Source organism: Hemicordylus capensis, chromosome 1, assembly GCF_027244095.1.
Source record: "Hemicordylus capensis ecotype Gifberg chromosome 1, rHemCap1.1.pri, whole genome shotgun sequence".
NCBI lineage: Eukaryota > Metazoa > Chordata > Lepidosauria > Squamata > Cordylidae > Hemicordylus > Hemicordylus capensis.
In genome coordinates this window covers 403,838,724-403,860,876 of record NC_069657.1, presented here as the reverse complement: position 1 = coordinate 403,860,876, position 22,153 = coordinate 403,838,724, and the positions used below count along the sequence as shown (strand labels likewise).

Here is a 22,153-nt window from a genome sequence, read left to right as displayed (position 1 = left end):
TATGGTGAGCCCATTAAATTCTAGTGCCAAAATAAAATTCTAAGCATCTTTCATTTTTGAAATATTTTATTCTTTTTTTAAAAAAATTGTACAGTGATGGATTCTGATTATTACTTTTTGGAATTCAAAATGTAATGATGATGCACCCTTACGCTTTGTTTTCTTTGTTACAATTATATAATATATTATTGTATTAAAATGTTTTTTCATTAAAAAAATAAATATAATGCAATTCACTGCATCTCTCTATATAATTCTCTTAGATATACCCGCTGCTAATCCCATGTGTGGCAGCTCTCGTGAGAGTTCATGAGTGGGGGAGGGGGAGAGGAAAGCTGTAGAGGCGGGGAACATAAGGCCAACGGACAGGCCAACAAATGTGCAAGCAGCACTGTTCCCTCTAAGGCGTACGCATGTGTATGCACTCAAACAATTCCTGATGTCCACTCAGTTAGTTTTAGATCCCACTCAGGTTGAATCAGGAAGGCCCTACTCTGAATGCACATGTACACACACTGCCTTGATATTGCCGCCCAGAACAAAAGTCATTCCACACACAGATGAAAAAAAAATTAGAGAGAACACTGGCTGGCAGGCAGGCAGGTGGGGAGAGAAACGAGTGGCAACAGGGAGAGAGAAAGCAAAAGCAATGGCACGGGGGAGGGAGGGAGAAAACGGCGGCGGCAGGGGGAAAGAGAAAGCGGCAACAGCCGGGGGTGTGTGTGAGAAAGCGGCAGGTGGCTGGAAAGAAATGGCTGGCCAGGTGGCCAGCCAGAGACCAAAACACATTGGGGGGAGGAGAGAAGAGAAGTGGGGAGGGCTGAGAACGAAGGAGGGGGGCTGAGAACGAGGGAGAACTGGAGGTGCAGATGCTCTGCACCCAGGACAGCTAGTTATATTATATTTTTTAAAATGCTAATCCATAGTATTTGCAAACAGAACTCTGATGTGAGGTGTTTCCGTGCCCGTCCCATGTTTTGTACACTCTGTGACTAAGTAACTCTTGTATACAAGCCAATGTTTTAGGAATTCTCCCTCTTCTATTACTCATATTAGATAAACAATCCTGCATATTTGCTCTGTACATGAGGACAGCCTTGAGATTTTCCACTCACTGGGGTGAAAAACTAATTGGCATACAAAAGAAGGCTGCCAGGGGTTTCAATGCGTGGATCAGACGCTGGTGCCGGGCGGAGGGGTTTAGATTTGTTAGGCACTGGGACACATTTTGGGGCAAGCAAGGCCTGTACAAAAGGGACGGGCTGCACTTGAACCAAGATGGAACCAGACTGCTGGCGCTTAAAATCAAAAAGGTTGCAGAGCAGCTTTTAAAATGACACCTGGGGAACAGCCGATGGGAGCTGGGCAGTATCCTGTTTGGCAAAAGCCATCCTTTAAAGTGTGAGGCTGCAAAGAATTCAAATAAAACAGAAGGGGACAGAGCAGAACTGCATAAAGAGCAGATGGGAGCCTGTGCCAGCAGGTCAAAGAGTCAAAATAATAGCATACATCAGGTGAGAGATTCAGTGTATAGGTGCTTGTATGCCAATGCCAGAAGCCTCCAAGCCAAGACGGGTGATCTGGAGTGCTTGGTTGTTAACAAAGAAATAGACATAGTGGGCATAACAGAAACATGGTAGAACAGTGAGAACCGGTGGGACACTGTTATCCCTGGGTATAAACTCTATAGAAAGGACAGGGAGGGGCGCCTTGGAGGAGGGGTAGCACTGTATGTTAAAGAAGGGATAGAACCTAACAAGCTAGAAAACCTAAGTGGACTGGAGTCCTCCACAGAAACCCTGTGGGTGACTATACAAGGCCTGAAAGGGAACGTGCTACTGGGGACGTGCTATCGCCCTCTGGATCAAAATGCCGACAGTGACTGGGAGTTGCAGGAGGAAATCAGGGAGGCGTCAAGGAGAGACAGGGCTGTAATTATGGGTGATTTCAACTACCCACACATAGACTGGGTAAATTCACATTCAAGTCAGGACAAAGAGGTCAAAATTCTAGATACGCTAAATGACTGTGCCCTAGAACAGTTGGTCACGGAACCAACCAGAGAGAAGGCGACCTTAGATCTAATTCTGAGTGACACCCAGGAGCTGGTGCGTGACGTCAGTGACATCGACCATTTAGGGAACAGTGACCACAGTGCCATCAATTTCAGCATACATGCAGGGAGAGAATCACCAAGGATGTCTAACACAGACATTTTGAATTTCAGAAGAGGATACGTCTCCAAAATGAGGAGTATGGTGAAAAGAAAGCTGAGTCACTTCGCTCCAGAGTGCATGGAGTTTACTCAAAACCATAATACTAGAAGCCCAGTTAGATTGTAAACCCAAAAGGAGGAAAGGTACCACTAAGTCCAGGAGGATGCCAGCATGGCTAACAGGTACCGTCAAGGAAGCCATAAAAGGGAAGAAGACTTCCTTCCAAAATTGGAAAGCCCGTCCAAACAAAGAGAACAGAAAGGAACACAAACTCTGGCAAAAGAAATGCAGGGTGACAAGAAGGGAGGCAAAAAGAGAGTTTGAGGAACATTTAGCCAAAAGTATCAAGGGGAATAACAAAAACTTCTTTAAGTACATCAGAAGCAGGAAACCTGCCAGGGAGGCAGTTGGACCATTAGACAATGAGGGAGTGAAAGGGATTATTAAGGAGGATATGGAGGTTGCAGAGAAGCTGAATGAGTTCTGTGCATCTGTCTTCACGGAAGAGGATACTGAGCATATACCTGCTCCTGAACCAGACTTTTTAGGGATGGAGGCTAGAGAGCTGAGTCAGATAGAAGTGACAAGGGATGATGTTCTAAACTGTCTGGAAAAACTGAAAGCTAACAAATCACCAGGGCCGGATGGCATCCATCCAAGAGTCCTCAAAGAACTCAAATGTGAAATTGCCGACCTTCTTGCTAAAATATTTAACTTATCGCTGAAATCGGGCTCTGTACCAGAGGACTGGAGAGTAGCAAATGTAACACCGATTTTCAAAAAGGGATCCAGGGGCGATCTGGGAAATTACAGGCCAGTTAGCCTAACGTCCGTTCCAGGCAAATTGATGGAAAGCATCCTCAAGGATAAAATTGTAAAGAACAGGCCTTTCTGGGAGTGAGCCAGCACGGCTTCCGCAAAGGTAAATCTTGCCTCACCAACCTTTTGGACTTCTTTGAGAGTGTCAACGAGTGTGTGGATCAAGGTGATCCAGTTGACATAGTCTACCTGGACTTCCACAAAGCTTTTGACAAAGTTCCTCATCAAAGACTCCTGAGGAAACTTAGCTGTCATGGGATAAAGGGACAAGTACATGTGTGGATTGCTAACTGGTTGAAAGACAGGAAACAGAGGGTAGGTATAAATGGAGAGTTTTCACAATGGAGGGAAGTAAGAAGTGGGGTCCCCCAGGCATCTGTACTGGGACTGGTGCTTTTTAATTTACTCATAAATGATCTAGAAGCAGGGGTAAGCAGCGATGTGGCCAAATTTGCAGATGATACCAAACTCTTCCGGGTAGTGAAATCCAAAACAGATTGTGAGCAGCTCCAAAGGATCTCTCCAAACTGGGGGAGTGGGCGACAAAATGGCAAATGCGGTTCAATGTTAGCAAGTGTAAAGTGATGCACATTGGGATGAAAAAACCCAACTTCAAATATATGCTGATGGGATCCGAGCTGTCGGTGACGGACCAGGAGAGGGATCTTGGGGTTGTGGTGGATAGCTCGTTGAAAGTGTCAACTCAATGTGCGGCAGCTGTGAAAAAGGCAAATTCAATACTAGGGATCATTAGAAAGGGGCTTGAAAATAAAACGGCTAACATTATAATGCCCTTATACAAAACTATGGTGCGACCACACTTGGAGTACTGCGTACAATTCTGGTCACCACATCTTAAAAAGGACATTGTTGAACTGGAGAAGGTACAGAAGAGGGCAACCAAGATGATCAGGGGCCTAGAGCACCTTTCTTATGAGGCAAGACTACAACACCTGGGGCTTTTTAGTTTTGAAAAAAGACAACTGCGGGGAGACATGATAGAGGTCTATAAGGCCATGCATGGTGTGGAGTAAGTGGAGAGAGAGAGAGATTCTTTTCCCTCTCACACAACACTAGAACCAGGGGTCACTCCATGAAATTGATTGCCAGGAGGTCTAGGACCAACAAACGGAAGTAGTTTTTCACACAACTCGTGATCCACTTGTGGAACTCTCTGCCACAGGACGTGGTGACAGCCAAAAACCTGGATGGTTTTAAGAGGGGTTTGGATGACTTCATGGAGGAGAGGTCTATCAATGGCTACTAGTCGGAGGGCTGTGGGCCACCTCCAGCCTCAAGGGCAGGGTGCCTCTGAGTACCAGTTGCAGGGGAGTAATGGCAGAAGAGAGGGCACGCCCTCAACTCCTGTCTGTGGCTTCCAGCGGCATCTGGTCGGCCACTGTGCGAAACAGGATGCTGGACTAGATGGGCCTTGGGCCTGATCCAGCAGGGCTGTTCTTATGTTCATGGGAAGCAGCTCTGCACCTCCTAGAGCACCACACTGTGTTCACCAGGTGGAGAAAGATAACTCACAGAGAGTTGACCTCAGCAATGGGAGGAGGTGAAGATATGGTGGAGAGGGTAGATTATATGTAAGAGAGCACATCCGAGAGAGACGTCCTCCATCTCACAACACATATTTCAACCTTGGAGATAACTTTGGAACTGTTTATACAAGTGATGGGCGTTAAAAAATGAAGCAACTTTGATTCAGAGAAAGCTATCCTTTGACTTTCAGAGACCTGTATTTCTATAAGGAGATACTGTAACTGCTCATGCAAATTATTTGAAGGATTTACAATTTACAGCAAGGGACAGGAACTAAACAGAGCTACAGATCTTGTGAGAATAGTTAAAACCAATGTGTTGATGTACTTCTGAAAATTCTGTGGCCAACAATGGTTTAAGTGCACCATACGGAAGATGGAAATCAGCTAGAACACAGTTGAATTCATAATCTTTTTGTGCACAGCACCAATTTTAAGACCATAAGAGCAGCCCAGTGGGATCTGATTAAAGATCCTTCCAGTCCAGCATCCTGTGCCCCAGTCAGATGTTCTCAGGAAGTCCACAAGTATGGTATGAAAGCAATAATTGCCCCGCCCCCGCCCCCACATTATTTTACTCCAGCCTTTGTATACAGAGGATTACTCTGTAAATGGATATTAGCCATTATACCTAAATGGTAGGTCTATGAATCTGTCCAATCCTTTAAAAAGGGATATAACCTAAAGCTCAGGACTGCATCTCATGGCAGTGATTACAACCATTATGCATCACACAAAGTATTTTCTGTCCTAAATCTACTGCTAGTCAATCTCACTGGGTGAACCTAAGTTGTAGCATTAAGAAGGACACATACAAACTACGGTAACTTGAAATTTTTGTTTTCTATTTAAAATTATGAGGATTTGTTTGATATGAAATAAAACTTTCAGCTATTTAAGAATATCTACACTAGATGTTCTGATGTAAATTTCTTCCCATTTTCAACTATTTTGGAACTGCCCTAGGGGAAACTATGTTAATTTATTATAGAAAAACACTATCCACCAAATAAAGATTCCAGTTGTACCTTAAATATTAACAAATATATTTTGAATCAGCCTTTGATTGGCAGGAGCCCACATCATCAAATGCATGTTTAAGACAATGACTAATGTTCTGTCTTAAATATGGTATTAGTAGGAAGTATGAGCACACCTTGTAACACAAATGCTGACAGGAGTTTCCCTACTGGTTATCTGTATACCACCCCCCACATTCTTCCATCATGGAATTCAAAATGGTGCACAACAAGGATGTGCAGGTGGTCTCCCATCCAGGTACTGACCAGACCAGCTTAATTTCAGCAATAGCACTTACATTTATATACCGCTTTATAGCCGAAGCTCTCTAAGCGGTTTACAATGATTTAGCATATTGCCCCCCAACATTCTGGGTACTCATTTTACCGACCTCGGAAGGATGGAAGGCTGAGTCAACCTTGAGCCCCTGGTCAGGATCGAACTTGTAACCTTCTGGTTACAGGGCGGCAGTTTTACCACTGCGCCACCAGGGGCTCTATTATGTGCCTTCACACCGTGAGTGGGCTAGATAATGGTAGGGATGTGCACAAGGAGGCAAGGAGGGGTTTCTTTAAGGCTTGGGGAAGGTATGATTATCCCACTGGTATATCCGAAGGTATAATTATTCCCCAAAATCGCTGCCATGGGGCTGCAGCATGCCTCCTTGCAGCCCCAGCCAGTGACCTAAGTGGCCAATGCGCATGCATGCACATTGGCCACTTCCGGTAGGATGCTGACTGGGGCTGCAAAAAGGTGTTGAAGCCCTGTGGCAGCGATTTTGGGGAGAGCGCTGGAGGAGAAAATGTGGCAGGGGTGGTGGTGGTGGTAAGAGTGCCTTCCCTGTGCCTTAAATGACCCCCTCAGCCCCCAAACATGTTCATGCACATCCCTAGATAATGACCAGAATACTAAACAATTATACTCAAAGCAATTTAACAGAGATATCAAATAATCCTAACAGTGATGAAGTCAGTATTGTTTAATAATGATAGCAAGAAAATCTAACAGCGCCACAAAGAACAATGGCTTGGGTCCAGGGTACTTAAAAGAGTGCCTCCTTTGTCATGAACATTGCCGACTGTTACAACCTTCTGGAGAGGTCCGGTTACAGTTGCCACTGGCTCATTTGGTGGTGACCCAAGACTGGGCTTTTTCTGTGGCTGCCCTGGAGCTTTGGAATATGCTCCCTGTTGAAATAAGAGCATCTCCTTCTCTGTTTTCAGGAAGACCCTCAAGACTCACTCACCTGTTCTCACAGGCTTTTAATTAGAATTAGTTTTAACAATTTATTTTAATAATTGTTTTATGCCACTCTTATTTCTGTTTTATGCTACTGTTTTAATTGTTTTGTGTATTTTAATCTGTGCTGATTTGCAAATATTATTTTAAATTTTATACACCGCCTAGAGATGTATATATCAGACGGTATAAAAATATAAGGAAGGAAGGACCGACCAATTGCTCTACTAACCTTGTAACACTGTGACATTGTAACAATGTCAAAGTCCTCCAGCATTTGCAAGCATAACTTGCAAATAACCCCACCGCCCCAAACTCTCACTCACTCACACACAAGCACATGGAATAAGGCAAACTTTTATATAAGAGTACCACATCAGTTTGCATTTTCTATGACAGAAAACACAAAAACTGATCATGATACTTGAATTCGATTGGCAAAATACATATGGCAGAACAAAAGGACAGAATACATCCAAAAATACATTCCTTAGTCATTATTAAAAACATAAAAAACTGAAGTTTTCAAGGTAAAAGGTTGTGCTATTCCTTCTTATATGCTGTAGTGTTTCCACATGCTTGGCCACAGTATAGTCTCTTTCCCACCATAAACCTCAACCATGAATTAATATAAGCCATATAGACGAATATTAAATCAGCTCTTCAAGACAAGGATAATCTGTTTTGTACTTTACACAATCACATCCAAATTTTGGCTGCAGTTTTCAGCAATCGTGAAAATTATTATGATGGGGGGCGTATCTAGGGTAGGGCAGGCAGGGCACGTGCCCCGGGCACCACTTGAAGGGGGTGCCATTTTTTTAAATTAATTTTTTTTAAAAAAATGGCCACCGAAAACAAAATGGCCACCGTGCATGCTCAAATGGCCTCTGTAAGGCCCTAGGCCATTCCAGGCCTTGCAGAGGCCATTTGAGCATACACCATTTTGTTTTCAGCAGCCATTTTAAAAATATATATATTTTTTAAAATGGCCACTGCACATGCTCAAATGGTCCCTGAGAGGCCCTAGAGGCCAGCGGGGGGGGGACCTTTGCAGATGCCCCCCATGGCCTTTAGGAAGCCCCCCCCCCGAAGGGGCTACAGGAAAGAAAATATATACACACACACACACACACACACACACACACACACACATATAATATAAGTCACTGTAGACATATTCAGATTGGCACTATGTACAGAGAAACAGGGCTTGTGAATACTGAGCTGAAGCTTATGAGCTAGGATTGTATTCATTTACTCTTACTTTGCTTCTTGGGATAAGTGAGTTAAATGCAGGGGCATAACTACTATTAGGCAAGGGGAGGCGGCTGCCTGGGGGTCCCCACGCCTCGAGGGGGCCCCCAGAGGCAAGTAACATGACTATATATTGTGAAGTGTGTGTGTGTGTGTGTGTGTGTGTGTGTGTGTGTGTGTGTATCAGCGAGGGGCCCATTTTAAAGTTTTATCTCTGGGCCCACTCCAGCCTTGTTACGCCCCTGGTTAAATGTGATGTCTTAATAATATGGCTATTAATGGTAAGTTTGTCTTTGAATCAGTGTGAAATTCTTAGTATTAAGGCCCACTGGGAGTTTCTTGCTCTCTTTCTCTCATTTTAATTGTCTTTCTGAAATATTAGAATAGATTCCAAGCAGTGACACAGTTTACTCTGCATATCCTTTAATTATTTTCAGCGTATCTGGGAAAAGTCAAATTCTCCATTTATTTTTAAAACTTATGTAATGGTGATACTGCAATGCATAGTAGAGAATTAGACAGGCACTTCTGTTTAGTTTTCCAAGTACACCTCCACATAGTATTTAGGTATTTCATGAGCCCCAGCATACCTGAAATTTGTAGTTTTCCAGCATTTTTTGGTCTGGCTATGTCCACTGCTAAATAGTTTTTGAAATATTAAAAGATTAACGGGCTTGACTTGTATTTTTGAGCTGATATAATGGGAAAGTTATCTGAAAGATGGGTGTCAGGGGGCACAATTTCAGTGCTTGCCCTAGGCGCTATTTTCCCTAGATACACCTCTGATTATAATGCTGCCAATTAGCAAAATATTATCCATCTAAAGTATTTGACTCGTATGTCCTCCCTTCCCCAAAGCATGTTCCTGTTTATATTAGAGCACAATCTCTTAACTCTACAGCTTTCAGTCTTGCCTGGCATGATGGAACATACACCCTCACTTGGTTTCCATGCTTCAAGGTATTAATACAGGACCTTTGCCAATGTTCAGCCTAACTTACGCCACTTTCTGTTACCATAAACAAATTCTTGTGAAATCCATGCCATCTTCACTGAAGGCAAGCTTAAGCCATAAAACCTCTGGCTGAGACCTATTTATGATGTGGTGGTGGGGGGGTCCCCGAAAGGTACAGCAGGGTTAGGGAGAGAATCAACGCAGGACAACCAGAACCTAGCTTACATTATTTAACTGTGTTACAATGTTAAAATAAAATGTATTACACACTTTATAAGACGCGCCTAGAGCGTATCAGTTAACTCACTGCCTTTCATTCATCAGCCAGGACACTGGAAGATAGGAGCAGTTTTAGTTCTTAGTGAGCAATTGCGTAGCATTCTATCTGCACACCTTTCCTTATATTTCCACAAATTAAAAAGCTAAACATTCAAGGAAGGGCCTAAATTGTCACTGAAGAGCCACAGCCCTCAGAAAATCAAATCCATGGGTATGGCCTTGGACATAATGCTTTGCTAATTTTTTCCTCTCAGTTACCATCTGATACACAGAAACATTAGAAGTAATATATACATAATATACCAGCTTGAACCTAGATGGGCATTATCTCCTGCTTTAAGTATTTTAAGCACATATGCATGTAATTGACATTTAAATTAGAAGGGGAACAGAGGTATATGTTCAAAAAGAGCAATAAAAATACAAGATGAAAGTCTCTCTCAAGCAGGTTTTGTTCAGCATAGCTCTTGATTATGATTACTGTCACCCATTTATAGCCCATTTCTCCAAACAAAAAGTTAAAACATGGCAAACAATTAAAAGATCATCATATTATTATTAGCAAAATTGAGTAAATACATCCCACACCAACATAAAACCCAGGAAAGCATCAATTATAAACAACTAGGGCAAAAACCAGAACAACCACGTGCATGGATGCCGTGTGCATGCTGACGTCACTCGGGGGTACATAGGCTGAACGCTGCCCCAGCAAGAAGCTGCTTTCTTAAAGCTCCCGCTCCCCTCCCCATGCTGAACCGGTGCGCGAACTGTGGTTCGTGCACACCCCTCAACCTGCTTCTACCACCAAATGTCTGTTGGTATAGGTAAACTCTTCACGTTTGCTTAAAAAAAACACAACAAGGTAGTAGATAGATGTACCTCATTCCAGATCCTCAAGGCCATGGTTAAAAAGCCAAACGGGTTCATAGTATAAAAATGATATACACTGCAAATGTACTCACGTGTAAGGCAGAAGGATCTGGTAGGAATTCAGCATCTTCTCCAAAGATAAAGTCAGGTGGCAGCTCAGGATAATGGGCATTAAAAATTATATCCCCTAAAATAAGCAAGCATGGAAAATATCTTAACTTTGCCATCAGAGGTGGGAATCAATAAATGCTTTTTTTCTAATAGAACTTTTATCTTCAAATTACACAACAAAAGATCCCTGAATCTCTTGTATTAGTAAGACCTCAAAATACTGTTCTAACACAGAGATGCTTCATTATAAATCTGTGATTCATATTAAACTGAAATTTACAACTATCAACAAAAAAATATACATCCACAAATTTACAACTATCAACAAAAAAACATACATCCACACAAGGCTGCCTTCAAAGACTATTTGGAAACTGTAGGTAGCCCAAAATGTGACCACCGGACTACCAATTAGTATCTATCATGTTACACATACAGTATAACAGCTCTGTTGAGATGTTTACACTGGTTTCCAGCTCGATCCAGGCTGGTTTTGAATTATAAGCATCTCCAAAGAGTGTAGAACCAGCGTAGTGTAAATAAGTCCCCCAGCTCCCATACAGTGTTCCCTCTAACAAAGATTCCCAGATGTTGATGACTATAACTCCCATAATCCCCAAGCAAAAGTCATTGCAGCTGGGGATTCTGGGAGCTGTAGTCAACAACATCTGGGAATCTCTGCTACAGGGAACACTGCTCCCATACAAAACAGTCTACATACTCAGGTTATCATCTGGGGCCTCACTGCATGTTCCACTACCAGCAATGGTTAGGTCATTGCCAGAAGCAGCACATTTTCAGTGGCTGCACCACTTTATGGCCCCTTCCCTCTTCTCCTTTCAGAAATGGGCAAAAACTACTGGTTTTCCAGAAGGTTTTTGGGAGGGATAAGGGCTAACTCTATGCTGCCTTCAACTATAGCTTTTTATTGCCACTACTACTTCTACTATGTACAGTATATACTGCTTTCCAGCAAAGAAGTTTTCAAAGCATTTTACATTAAAAAAGAGATAAGATGGCTCCTCCCTGTCCCAAAAGGGCTCACACTCTAAAAAGAAACACAAGATAGACAGCAACCACCACCACTGGAGGAATGCTGTGCTAGAATTGGATAGGGACAGTTGTTCTCCTCTTGCTAAATATGCAGTAAGAGGATCACCACTTTACTGTATTTTATTTTGTTTTTAAATGGTTATCTATATTGGTTTTTATGACGCTGGTAGACAACTTGAGTACCTCTGGAGGCAAAAGTAGTAGAATATAAATAAGTAGGTACAGATGAATGAGAGATTTCTCCTTGATTTTTAATGCAAGAAGATTACTGCAATTTATTGTATTACAATAGAATTTCTACTGTTTTACAATGTGAGAGATCAAAACAGTATTGATGGAACAGTTGAACTATGGTTTAAAAAAATGCCTCAAGTGTTCAGATGTCTTTAACCATGTTCACCAAAATTAAAATCACTCAAAATGTTGTTGCAGGAGTCAGCACCATAGAGTGAAGTTAATTATAATATTTTCTGTCTTGCTTTTTAGATTTTCATATCCAGTTATCTTACCTAGAACCCATGGCTGGACACAGAAAGCTTACTTGGCTGTAAGCATTCTTCTTTGAAAGGCAGTGAATGATATCTAGACTAAAGAAGAGCTTGCACAAATGTGTTGCTCTAGCACAAGGCTGTTGCACTAAGCCTGGAGCATACGATCCAGACTCGTGATGTGCTAGTGCAAACATCCCTTAGTTTGGCCAACCTGCAAGGAAACCTCTTCTCCCACCCATTTATCGTATTTACTCAAATCCAAGATAAGCCCCAACCCCAGTTCTTTCCTATTAAAATATAGGGGGACTGTTTTGAATTCGAGTCTTCTTTCTTTTGGATAAATACAGATATAACCTGTATTTAATTCCTATCTTTTAAAGCATCATCTTAAATTCAGAGTCGCCTTCTATTCGGGTAAATACGGTACACTCCAGAGACCATTTGTGCAAGAAAGCAACTTTGGGCACAGCTTTGACAATTATGCAGGTTTCTTGCAAGAACACAATTTTGTTCATTGTACAAGCACTTCTTTAGTCTGGATGTCAACCATTCAACCATGGCATAATCTCATGTTCACACTGCGCCAGCTGGCACTTAATTCCTGAAGGCTATTACAAGAACCTTGCAATAGGCTCAACACACACAGCTAGATTTTACTACATCCACTCTCAGTTCCCTCCTGTCATTTCACCCACAGAATAAAGCTGAACATTAAGGAATGTAACAGAAGCAGATAGCCTCTGGAGTTGGTAATGCACTATCTCAACAGGAGCTGCCCAGCAAGCAGCTGCTTGAAGGTAGTAAAATGGCGCCAGCCAGTTGAGGATGATTTGAGGAACAGATCCTTTGTAATAGGCAAGGGAAAAGAGGGCAAGGCAAGAGACCCCCTTCCACCAGCTTGGCTAGGACCAACTGCAATTTGGCCCCTATCCGCCCAGAACTTCCTCCCTATCACTGGATTGATAGTTCTAACAACCCTGAGCAGTTCTGCCTTGTACGGATTAGAATGTTTCACAAGTCCCTCCTGAATGTCTAATAGAGGCCACAGTGGCCTTTAACTAAGATTCTCATCATATTTTCTTGGCAACAAAAGGCAGTTTTTTTTTCTTTTAAAGCATTCCAGTAATTCTCAGGACTCTGATGTGCAAAGACCTATAGAGTGTGCAGATGTATCAACACATCCAATCTGCAGGGTGTGGCCACGTGCACACTCATAACTATGCTTGCAAAACTGTTCCAAGCAAACATTTTAAAAATATTTATGATGCTTTAATTCCTTTAGAAAGCCAACAAGGTGGGTTACTCGACTGAGTTAAAATATTCAGAATAAGATGACCCAAGCATGAAAAACAGTAATTTAGATGGCAAAACTTGAAAGTTTATTTGATAAATGCATTTAACATTGCTGTCATATACACTAGAACATGAAATAGAGATCCAAGGAAATGCTTTTTTTCAATGACAAAACTTCTTAAATCAGTTATAAGCACACTGCTAGGGGACTTCAATGTTCATTTTGGGACCAATTTGTCCGGGGCGGCTCAGGAGTTCATAGCAGCCATGACAACTATGGGCCTATCTCATAGTGGTCTCGGGACCGATACACATTGCTGGTCACACACTTGATTTGGTCTTTCACTCTGATCAGAATGCTGTTCTGTAGATGAGGAATCCTGTGATTTCCCCATTGTCATGGACGGACCACCATTTGGTTAAAGTTGGACTCACAATCACTTCCCGCCTTCGCAGGGACCTATTAGGATGGTCTGCCTGAGAAGGTTATGGGATCCAACAGGATTTCAAGAAGCCTTGGAGAGATTTAGTGTTGGCTCTGCCAGTGAGCCTGTGGATGCACTGGTGGAGAATTGGAACAGCAAACTTACCGGGGCAATAGACGCTATTGCTCCTAAGCGTCTTCTCCAACCCACTTCAAAACTGGTCCTTTGCTTTACAGAAGAACTATGGGGGCTGAAATGGCAAGGTAAATGACTGGAGCGCAAGTGGAGAAAGACTTGGCTCAAATACGACAGATTGCAATATAGAGCACATTTGAAGACCTATGCTCAGACAATATGGGTGGCAAAGCAGAGATTATTTTCTACCTGTATTGCATTCACAAGTTCACGTCCGGCAGAGTTGTTCAGGGTTGTGAGAGGCCTAGTATATGCCCCTCCTCCCTTGAATCAGAATCTGGAACCATCGATTACTCACTGTGATGTGTTTAATGAATTCTTTGTGGGGGAAATCTCTCATATTCGGGCAGACTTAGACTCCATCTCCACAATTACTTCAGGGTCTGATGTGGAGGTGTCCAGTAACTCCTCTTGTGTGGTTAGGTTGGATCAGTTCCAGTTTGTGACTCCTGAGGATGTGGACAAGCTGATTGGAACGGTGCGGCCTATCACCTATTCTCCTGACCCTTGGCCAACATGGCTTATACTATCTGCCAGGGGGGTGGTTGTAGAGGGCCTGGTACAAATTATAAATGCTTCTCTGAGGGAAGGTAGGATGCCTTCTTGTCTTTAGGAGGCAATTATTAGAGCACTGCTGAAGAAGCCTACCTTGGATCCCTCTGAGTTGAGCAACTACAGGCATGTCTCCAACCTTCCATGGCTGGGCAAGGTAATTGAGAGGGTCGTGGCTTCCCAGCTCCAGACAGCCTTGGAGGAAACTGATTATCTTGACTCATTTCAGACTGGCTTTCGGGCAGGCTATGGGGTGGAGACTGCCTTGGTCAGCCAGATGGGTGATCTCCAACAAGGAATTGACAGAGGAAGTGTGACTCTGCTGGTCCTTTGGGACCTCTTGGCGGCTTTCAATACTATCGACCATAGTATCCTTCTGGAGCATCTGAGGGGGTTGGGAGTGGAAGGCACTGCTTTGCGGTGGTTCTGCTCGTACCTCTCGGGCAGGTTCCAGATGGTGTCCCTTGGAGACTGCTCATCTTCAAAATCTGAACTTTTATATGGTGTGCCTCAGGGCTCCATATTGTCTCCGATGTTGTTTAACATCTAAATGAAATCACTGGGAGAGATCATCAGGAGATTTGGTGCAGGGTGCTATCAGAATGCTGATGACACTCAAATTTATTTCTCCATGTCAGCATCATCAGGAGAGGGCATAACCTCTCTAATGCCTGCCTGGAGTCGGTGATGGTCTGCATGAGGGATAACAAAGTAAGAATGAATCCAGATAAGATGGAGGTACTCATTGTGCGGAGTCGAAACTCGAGAGACAATTTTGATCTGCCTGTTCTGGATGAGGTCACACTTCCGCAGAAGGAATAGGTACACAGTCTAGGAGTGCTTCTGGATCCAAGCCTCTCCCTGGTGTCCCAGGTTGAGGAGGTGGCCAGAAGTGCCTTCTATCAGATTTGGCTGATACACCAGCTGCGTCCATTTCTTGAGATGAACGACCTCAAAACAGGGGTACATCTGCTTGTAACCTCCAGACTGGATTACTGCAATGCGCTCTATGTGGGGCTGCCCTTGTATCTAGTCCGGAAACTACAGTTTGTCCAGGGGTCATCTTGGAGAGAACATATTACTCCCGTATTAAAGGATCTACACTGGCAGCTGATATGCTTCCAGGCTAAATACAACATGCTAGTTATAACCTATAAAGCCCTAAACAGCTTGGGCCCTGGGTATTTAAGAGAACATCTTCTTCGTCATGAACCCCACCACCCATTGACATCATCAGGAGAGATCAGTCTGCAGTTGCCACCGGCTCGTTTGGTGGCTACTCAGGGACAGTCCTTTTCTGTTGCAGCCACAAGGCTTTGGAATGCGCTCCCTACTGAAATAAGAGCCTCCCCATCTCTGACTGCAAGTATAAAACAGGGGAAAGTGGGCTTGACAGCAGTATACTTGAAAAGGATCGAGAGTCTTCATGGACCACAAGTTCAACAAGTTGAACAGAGCCACCAGCATGACAGAGTTGTTTTAAAAGTTAATGCGATGTTGGGCAGCATTAACCAAGATCATGAGAAGTAATGAGTCCATTCTGTTCTGCATTGATCAAACCTCACTTAAGAACATAAGAACAGCCCTGCTGGATCGGGCCCAAGGCCTGTGTGAAACAGCATCCTGTTTCACACAGTGGCCCACCAGTTGCCACTGGAAGCCTACAGGCAGGAGTTGAGGGCATGCCCTCTCTCCTGCTGTTACTCCCCTGCAACTGGTACTCACAGGCATCCTGCCTTTGAGGCTGGAGGTGGCCTATAGCCCTCTGACTAGTAGCTGTTGACAGACCTCTCCTCCATGAAGTTATCCAAATCCTTCTTAAAGCCATCCAGGTTGTTGGCTGTCACCACATCTCATGGCAGAGAATTCCACAAGTTGATTATGCGTTGTGTGAAAAAATACTTCTGTTTGCTGGTCCTAAATTTCCCGGAAATCAATTTCATGGGATGACCCTTGGTTCTAGTGTTATGTGAGAGGGAAAGAATTTCTCTCTATCCACTTTTTCCAAACCATGCATGATTTTATAGACCTCTATCATGTCTCCCCACAGTCGTCTTTTTTCTAAACTAAAAAGTCCCAGGTGTTGTAGCCTTGCCTCATAAGAAAGGTGCTCTAGGCCCCTGATCATCTTGGTTGCCCTCTTCTGCACCTTTTCCAGTTCTACAATGTCCTTTTTTAGATGTGGTGACCAGAATTGTACACAATACAGGTACTAGAGTACCTGGAGTACTCCAGGTGTACTGTGTACAGGTGTACACACTTGGAATACTGCATTCAGTTCTGAGTATCACACTTTAGGAAGAGCACTGATAAACTTGAGCGGAGGGCAACGAAGATGATTAAGTTGTGCCGTCGAGTCAATGTCGACTCCTGGAGACCAGAGAGCCATGTGGTTTTATTTGGTAGAATACAAGAGGGGTTTACCATTGTCTCCTCCCGCGCAGTGTGAGATGATCATACTTTCAGCATCTTCCTATATCGCTGCTGTCCAATATAGGTGTTTCCCATAGTCTGGGTAACATACCAGTGGGGATTCTAACTGGCAACTGCTTGCTCCCTAGGCAAGTTACCTCCCCACTGCACCATTAAGATTATAAGGGTTCTGGAAACAAGTCCTATAAGGATTGTTGAAGGAACGGGGCATATTTAACCTAGAGATAAGAAGACTACAGGGAGATAACCATCTTCAACTATGTTAAGGATTGTTTATCAGTGTTCTTCCTAAAGTGTGATACTCAGAACTGAATGCAGTATTCCAAGTGTGTACACCTGTACATAGGAGGAGGAGTGGACTTGTTCTCTGTAGCTCCTGAGGTCAGGAATAGAACCAATGCATTGGATTGACTGAATGATAATTTTTTATATTCATTACAATAATTTCAAGGCAGTTTACAAAGACATTTAAAACAATATAAAACTATAAAAACTATAAGGAAGCCAATTCAGTTTAGAAATTAGGAGAGATTTCCTAGCCATTAGAGCTGTTCAACAATGTAGCAATCTGCCTTATGCAATGGTGGGGTCTCCTCCAGAGGTTTTCAAACAGAGTCATCTGTCAGAGATGCTGCAGCCGTTTCCCGCACTAAGCAGAGGGCTGGACTAAGTGATCTCCAAGGCCTTTTCCAATTCTAAAATTCTACTATTCTATCTATAAAAGGAACAATGGAATATTATTGCATTATTATTTATTCCAACTTTATGTACCTATGAGCTAGAAAAGAGAGACTGAGGATTTATACAGGTTTAGCAAAATTAGTATTTGATGAAATTCAAAGAAGGCCATATTAGCAGAGTGAGACAATAAGCCGAAGTGCACTTGGAAAGTATAGGTTCATATCTGAAAGCTGAGGTTTCACGCTATTAGAGGATATTGAACTAATCAGTGATCTCTTCCCCCCGCCTCAAAAAGAGGGTGCATTGTGTTGCTACAAATCAAACTGTTACAAATTCAGTTTTTCCACTGACTTCAAGGGGAAGAAAAAAGCAACTTTTTCTAAATATTATGGAGCACTAACCGATTCATGCACCAAAATAGAATACCTGGATTTGCAGCACAGCAGCTGTTGCGACTGATGAGCTGCAAACAAACTCTGATCTGTTACAAAGAGGATGTAGTGGTGGCCACAAAGGAAACAGGCACTTCAGCATATGCTTAGCAGCACCGCCTGAAGTCAAAACCATGGACACTTCAACATTTTCCTATTGCAACATTTTGTGGCCTTCCTTCACAGAATTATTCTGTTCTTGAAAGATAACAGCCACAGATCTACCAACAGGATGTTTGGTGTTCCTGTATGCTGCTGACTGCTCAAAGTAACAGTTTCCCCTTGTGGCCATATGAATTTCTTTTGCCCATCATTTTCTTCTGATATGCTGAAATTTATAATACATTCAAAATATCAACAACTTTCACAATAAAGAAAAGAAAAGAAAAGAAAAGATTAATTATGTTTATATATCTCTGTGTTGATGTTTCAGAGTGCTGTTAAAACAGCTTTGTTCCAGCAGGTCTATGACTTGCAGAATAAAAGAACCCTCTTTTCATTTTGTTTGGTTCCAGTACCAGCTCCCATGTTACCTTTTTAATTTTGCTACTGATACTGCTTTTAATTTTAATAACTTTAGAGCCATTCAGTGTTATTTTATGCTATGCTACATATTCTTATTTTTATGCTATGCTACATATTATGCTGTGCTACATATTTGGTTTGTTATCTGTTTTGGGTGTCCCATTTTGAGACAAAGAGGTGAGATACACAGGTTTTACAAATAACAATAAGTACCTAGTACTTTTAAGAACCAGGGAATTGTCAATTAATCCGGTTTGAAATCCCTGGAACAAGGAGACAGCATCCAGATACAGAAGGCCAAAGGACTAACACCAAGCACATCCACAGGAAGTGGAATGAAGCTAAATCTTCTTCCCAAATAATACACTGGGTTTTTAACCATTATGTATTTAGACATATAGTCCAAAGAAATCATACCTGGTTGCCATATGTGTTCCCCATAGTTGACTCTGACTTGTAATGACTGAGTTTTACTCTTTCTGAAAGCATGGGGCTTGGCTCATTTATTTGAATCATCCCATTTATTGATTCACTCAATTCTTATTGAATCATGCAGATCTCAGTATGACACACTCAGTTCTTATTGATTCACTCAGTTCTTATTGAATCATGCAGATCTCAGCATGACACACATTCTTTTCTCTTTTTTTGCTACTGCTTGTGGAACTTTGAAAGGATCGTCTAAAGGCTAAAACTCCTCATGCTACATGCATATCTAGATTCTACTTTAGAATAGGTCTAAAATGCATTTCACATCCTTTGGAGAGAATAAACTTAGATATATGTCAAGTTCTGGCTGGCAAGACACAGCTCGGTTTAAAACATACCCATGAAAGTTGCCTTTTTTGGGAAACAGGCATTTGGTCTTGTATCAGCAGCAGTCTAGTATAACCATACTTGCATCTGGATTCATGGTGCCATGCTTCTTCCATAAGTGCATCTGACTTGCACATTTAACAGTTCCATAGATCTCCACTCAGATGACATATAGGCAACTAAATGAATTTAGAAGTGGTAACCCACAAAGCCAAATTTTACCACATCACTTAGATGCCAACTTAACACTACTGAATTCTATGTTTCCACCACTGATTTAATGAATTTGGATTGCAGCTTTAGGGCGTGATTCACTGACCACTTCCCACTTGCGTTGGCCCACTGACTTCAAAAAGCTTTCCTGGTTTACTGTCAGCTTTCCATGTGATGAGTGCTGCAGTCAGAAGTAGAGCTTAAGTCAATAGTCTTCTCTAAAGGAGATACTTAGTTAGTTATGTCATTTTAAGAAAATATCCACCTTTAGAATGGAATGAAGAACTACCTGCTCAAAGCTGACTAATAAAATAACTTCCCTATTTTTGAACAAGACCATGGAACAGGCAGGTGGAAGCTGCTGCTACTAATGGAGGGCAGGGAAGGGAACTATGCAGCAAACTCCATTTTTAAAAAGCAAACAGACAGGTCTCTCAAGGACAGCTTCTCCCTCTTCCACTGGATCCTTAAGGCTGCCAGGAGGACTGTCCACTGGCAGCTTAATCGCCTGGGAGTGGAGCATTGGACTCAAGAACATATCTCACATTGCCAATTTTCTTTCCCCACAAAGACATCACTGAACTTTATGCACAGGCAGAAAGTCCAAAACATCAGCAGAGAGGATGAGGGAGGAGGAAAAAGATGAGGAAGGAGGAAAATCAGCCCAGCTATGCCTCCCACAGGATCTTATCAGCTGAGTGGGAGATGACTCTCTCACACCTCAAAGGACTGCAGAGGAGTGGGGGAATTAGCAACACCAGCAAACTTGCTGGAGCTGCTCAGGACAGTGGCCAGCCCTCTGGGACTGGGAAACATTGTGGGAGGGTTAAAGGTGGTGGTGGGGAAATCCTCCTCTCTGAAATGTCCTTCTTTACAAACCATAGCACTCTCCCCACAGATCTTCCCTTCTACTGTTTAAACCAGAGAGCATTGTTAATAACATTATCCTATTTTTGAAGAACTGTCACTGAATCAATAGACCACAATAATCTTCTGAATACACAAAGCCAGAAGCACAAAAGGAATAAAACAATGGGTTAAAATAATGATTTTATTCTAAAAGGTGAAAATAGGGGAGACAAATCTATCTTTAACTTACATTTGAGTGTTTCTCCAGCATAAGGAATATGCAACTTAAAGCGATCACAGCTGGGCCCAAGAGTCAGGGATGTGCAACTAAAACAGAAGGAAGAGATAATTTATAGAACATGCAGTTGCAAGATCTTATTCTTACAACAATGAATACAACTTTTTTCAAGTGGAAAGATATTGCATAGGAAGCTGCTTTATACCAAATCAGAACATTGGTCCATCTAGCTCAGTATTGTCTACAAAGACTGGCAGTGGCTTCTCCAAGGTTGCAGGCAGGAGTCTCTCTCAGCCCTATCTTGGAGATGCTGCCAGGGAGGGAACTTGAAACCTTCTGCATGCAAGCATGCAGATGCTCTTCCAAGAGTGGACCCATCTCTTAAGGGGAATATCTTACAGTGCCCACACAAGTCTCCCATTCAAATGTAAACCAGGGTGGAATCTGCTTAGCAAAGGGTTAGGGTTCATGCTTGCTACCACAAGACCAGCTCTCCTACTGCATTCTACAGGTATCACAGAAAGTGCTATGACTCCCTTTATTCAACTACAACCAACGTATAAGACAGCAATTGATTAAGTGCCATCAAGTCGGTGTCGACTCTTAGCGATCACATATATAGATTCTCTCTAGGATGATCTGTCGACATAATATTTTTTGTGTGTAGCTGCTTCTAAATAAGCATGCAGGCTAAGGTTGCTGTGAATTATTATTTACTATAAAGCGCTTAGTACACATTTAGAAATAAAATGAGGAGGACGAAGATCTAGATTCATTCCACATGTGCCTGTAAACAACAGTAAAGTAAAGGGAAATGGCTTTTGAAACCCACATTTATTAATGTGTTTGTAAACATTCTTCAGTAAAGCCCATCACCCTTTCGTATTGCAAACATGTAGAATAAGCAGTTTTCTAACACCAATCTCTACACCATCAGTAGCCACAAGTGTGTGTGTGGGTGAGAATGTGATGCAGAGTTAGTTTTCCTGTTAGGGGCAACACCACTCCCAATTCTCTGACTTAAAAAGTCGTTTGTATGATAGATAAGAAAAGTGAAACTAAAAGTTTAAAGAAAAATTAAAGCCAGAAAACAAACTCATGTGCTGCAGGAAGTGTTCCTTTCAGTAGCACATGATTGATTGATTGATTGATTGATTGATTGATAAATGGATGGATGGATGTTAAAAGCAATTTGGGCCTATAAGGACCTGCTGAAACATCTATATACTGAAACAGAACTCTGCATAGTTAGAATGTGAAAATCCCTCAAAAGCCAAACACTGAACTGCCATAAGAAGATATGGCATGTGATATGGCAAATGTACTCAAATATAAATACACTGCCCCAAAATGAAAACGTAATGCCTGTCTGATTTCTGCGAATATAATCTGTAGAATCCCTTCCACACAAGGCAAACATTCCCATTACAGGTACATGAGCACAGCCATACTCAAAGTCAGCCTAAGGTCGCTCCTTACTCCTCCTAATGAGTCAATAAGTTTAGCAAGCCATTATTTTTGTTTCTTTAGCTTTAATGTATAAATATGTATGTCATCAATATTTGTATCAGTAGCTTTTTCCTTCTCTAAAGACTTCAATAAAATTCATATTTTAAAAACAAAGTAGTTTGGGGATTCACTA

General features: G+C 42.3%; 1 protein-coding gene across 8 annotated transcripts in view; it reads right to left on the bottom strand.

The window, feature by feature from the left end:
- Positions 1 to 22,153, bottom strand: part of BABAM2 (BRISC and BRCA1 A complex member 2) — a 224,658-nt gene that overhangs the window by 187,813 nt on the left and 14,692 nt on the right. For all 8 annotated transcript variants that reach the window (XR_008318845.1, XM_053305982.1, XM_053305967.1 and 5 more), the window contains exons 3-4: positions 20,524 to 20,600; positions 10,298 to 10,392 (exon numbers count right to left, since the gene is read on the bottom strand). Coding sequence is in view for 7 of the 8 variants with exons in the window: in XM_053305982.1 (XP_053161957.1) it covers positions 10,298 to 10,392; positions 20,524 to 20,600 (172 nt within the window). In the remaining variant the exon portion in view is untranslated. The remainder of the gene's footprint in view (positions 1 to 10,297; positions 10,393 to 20,523; positions 20,601 to 22,153) is intronic.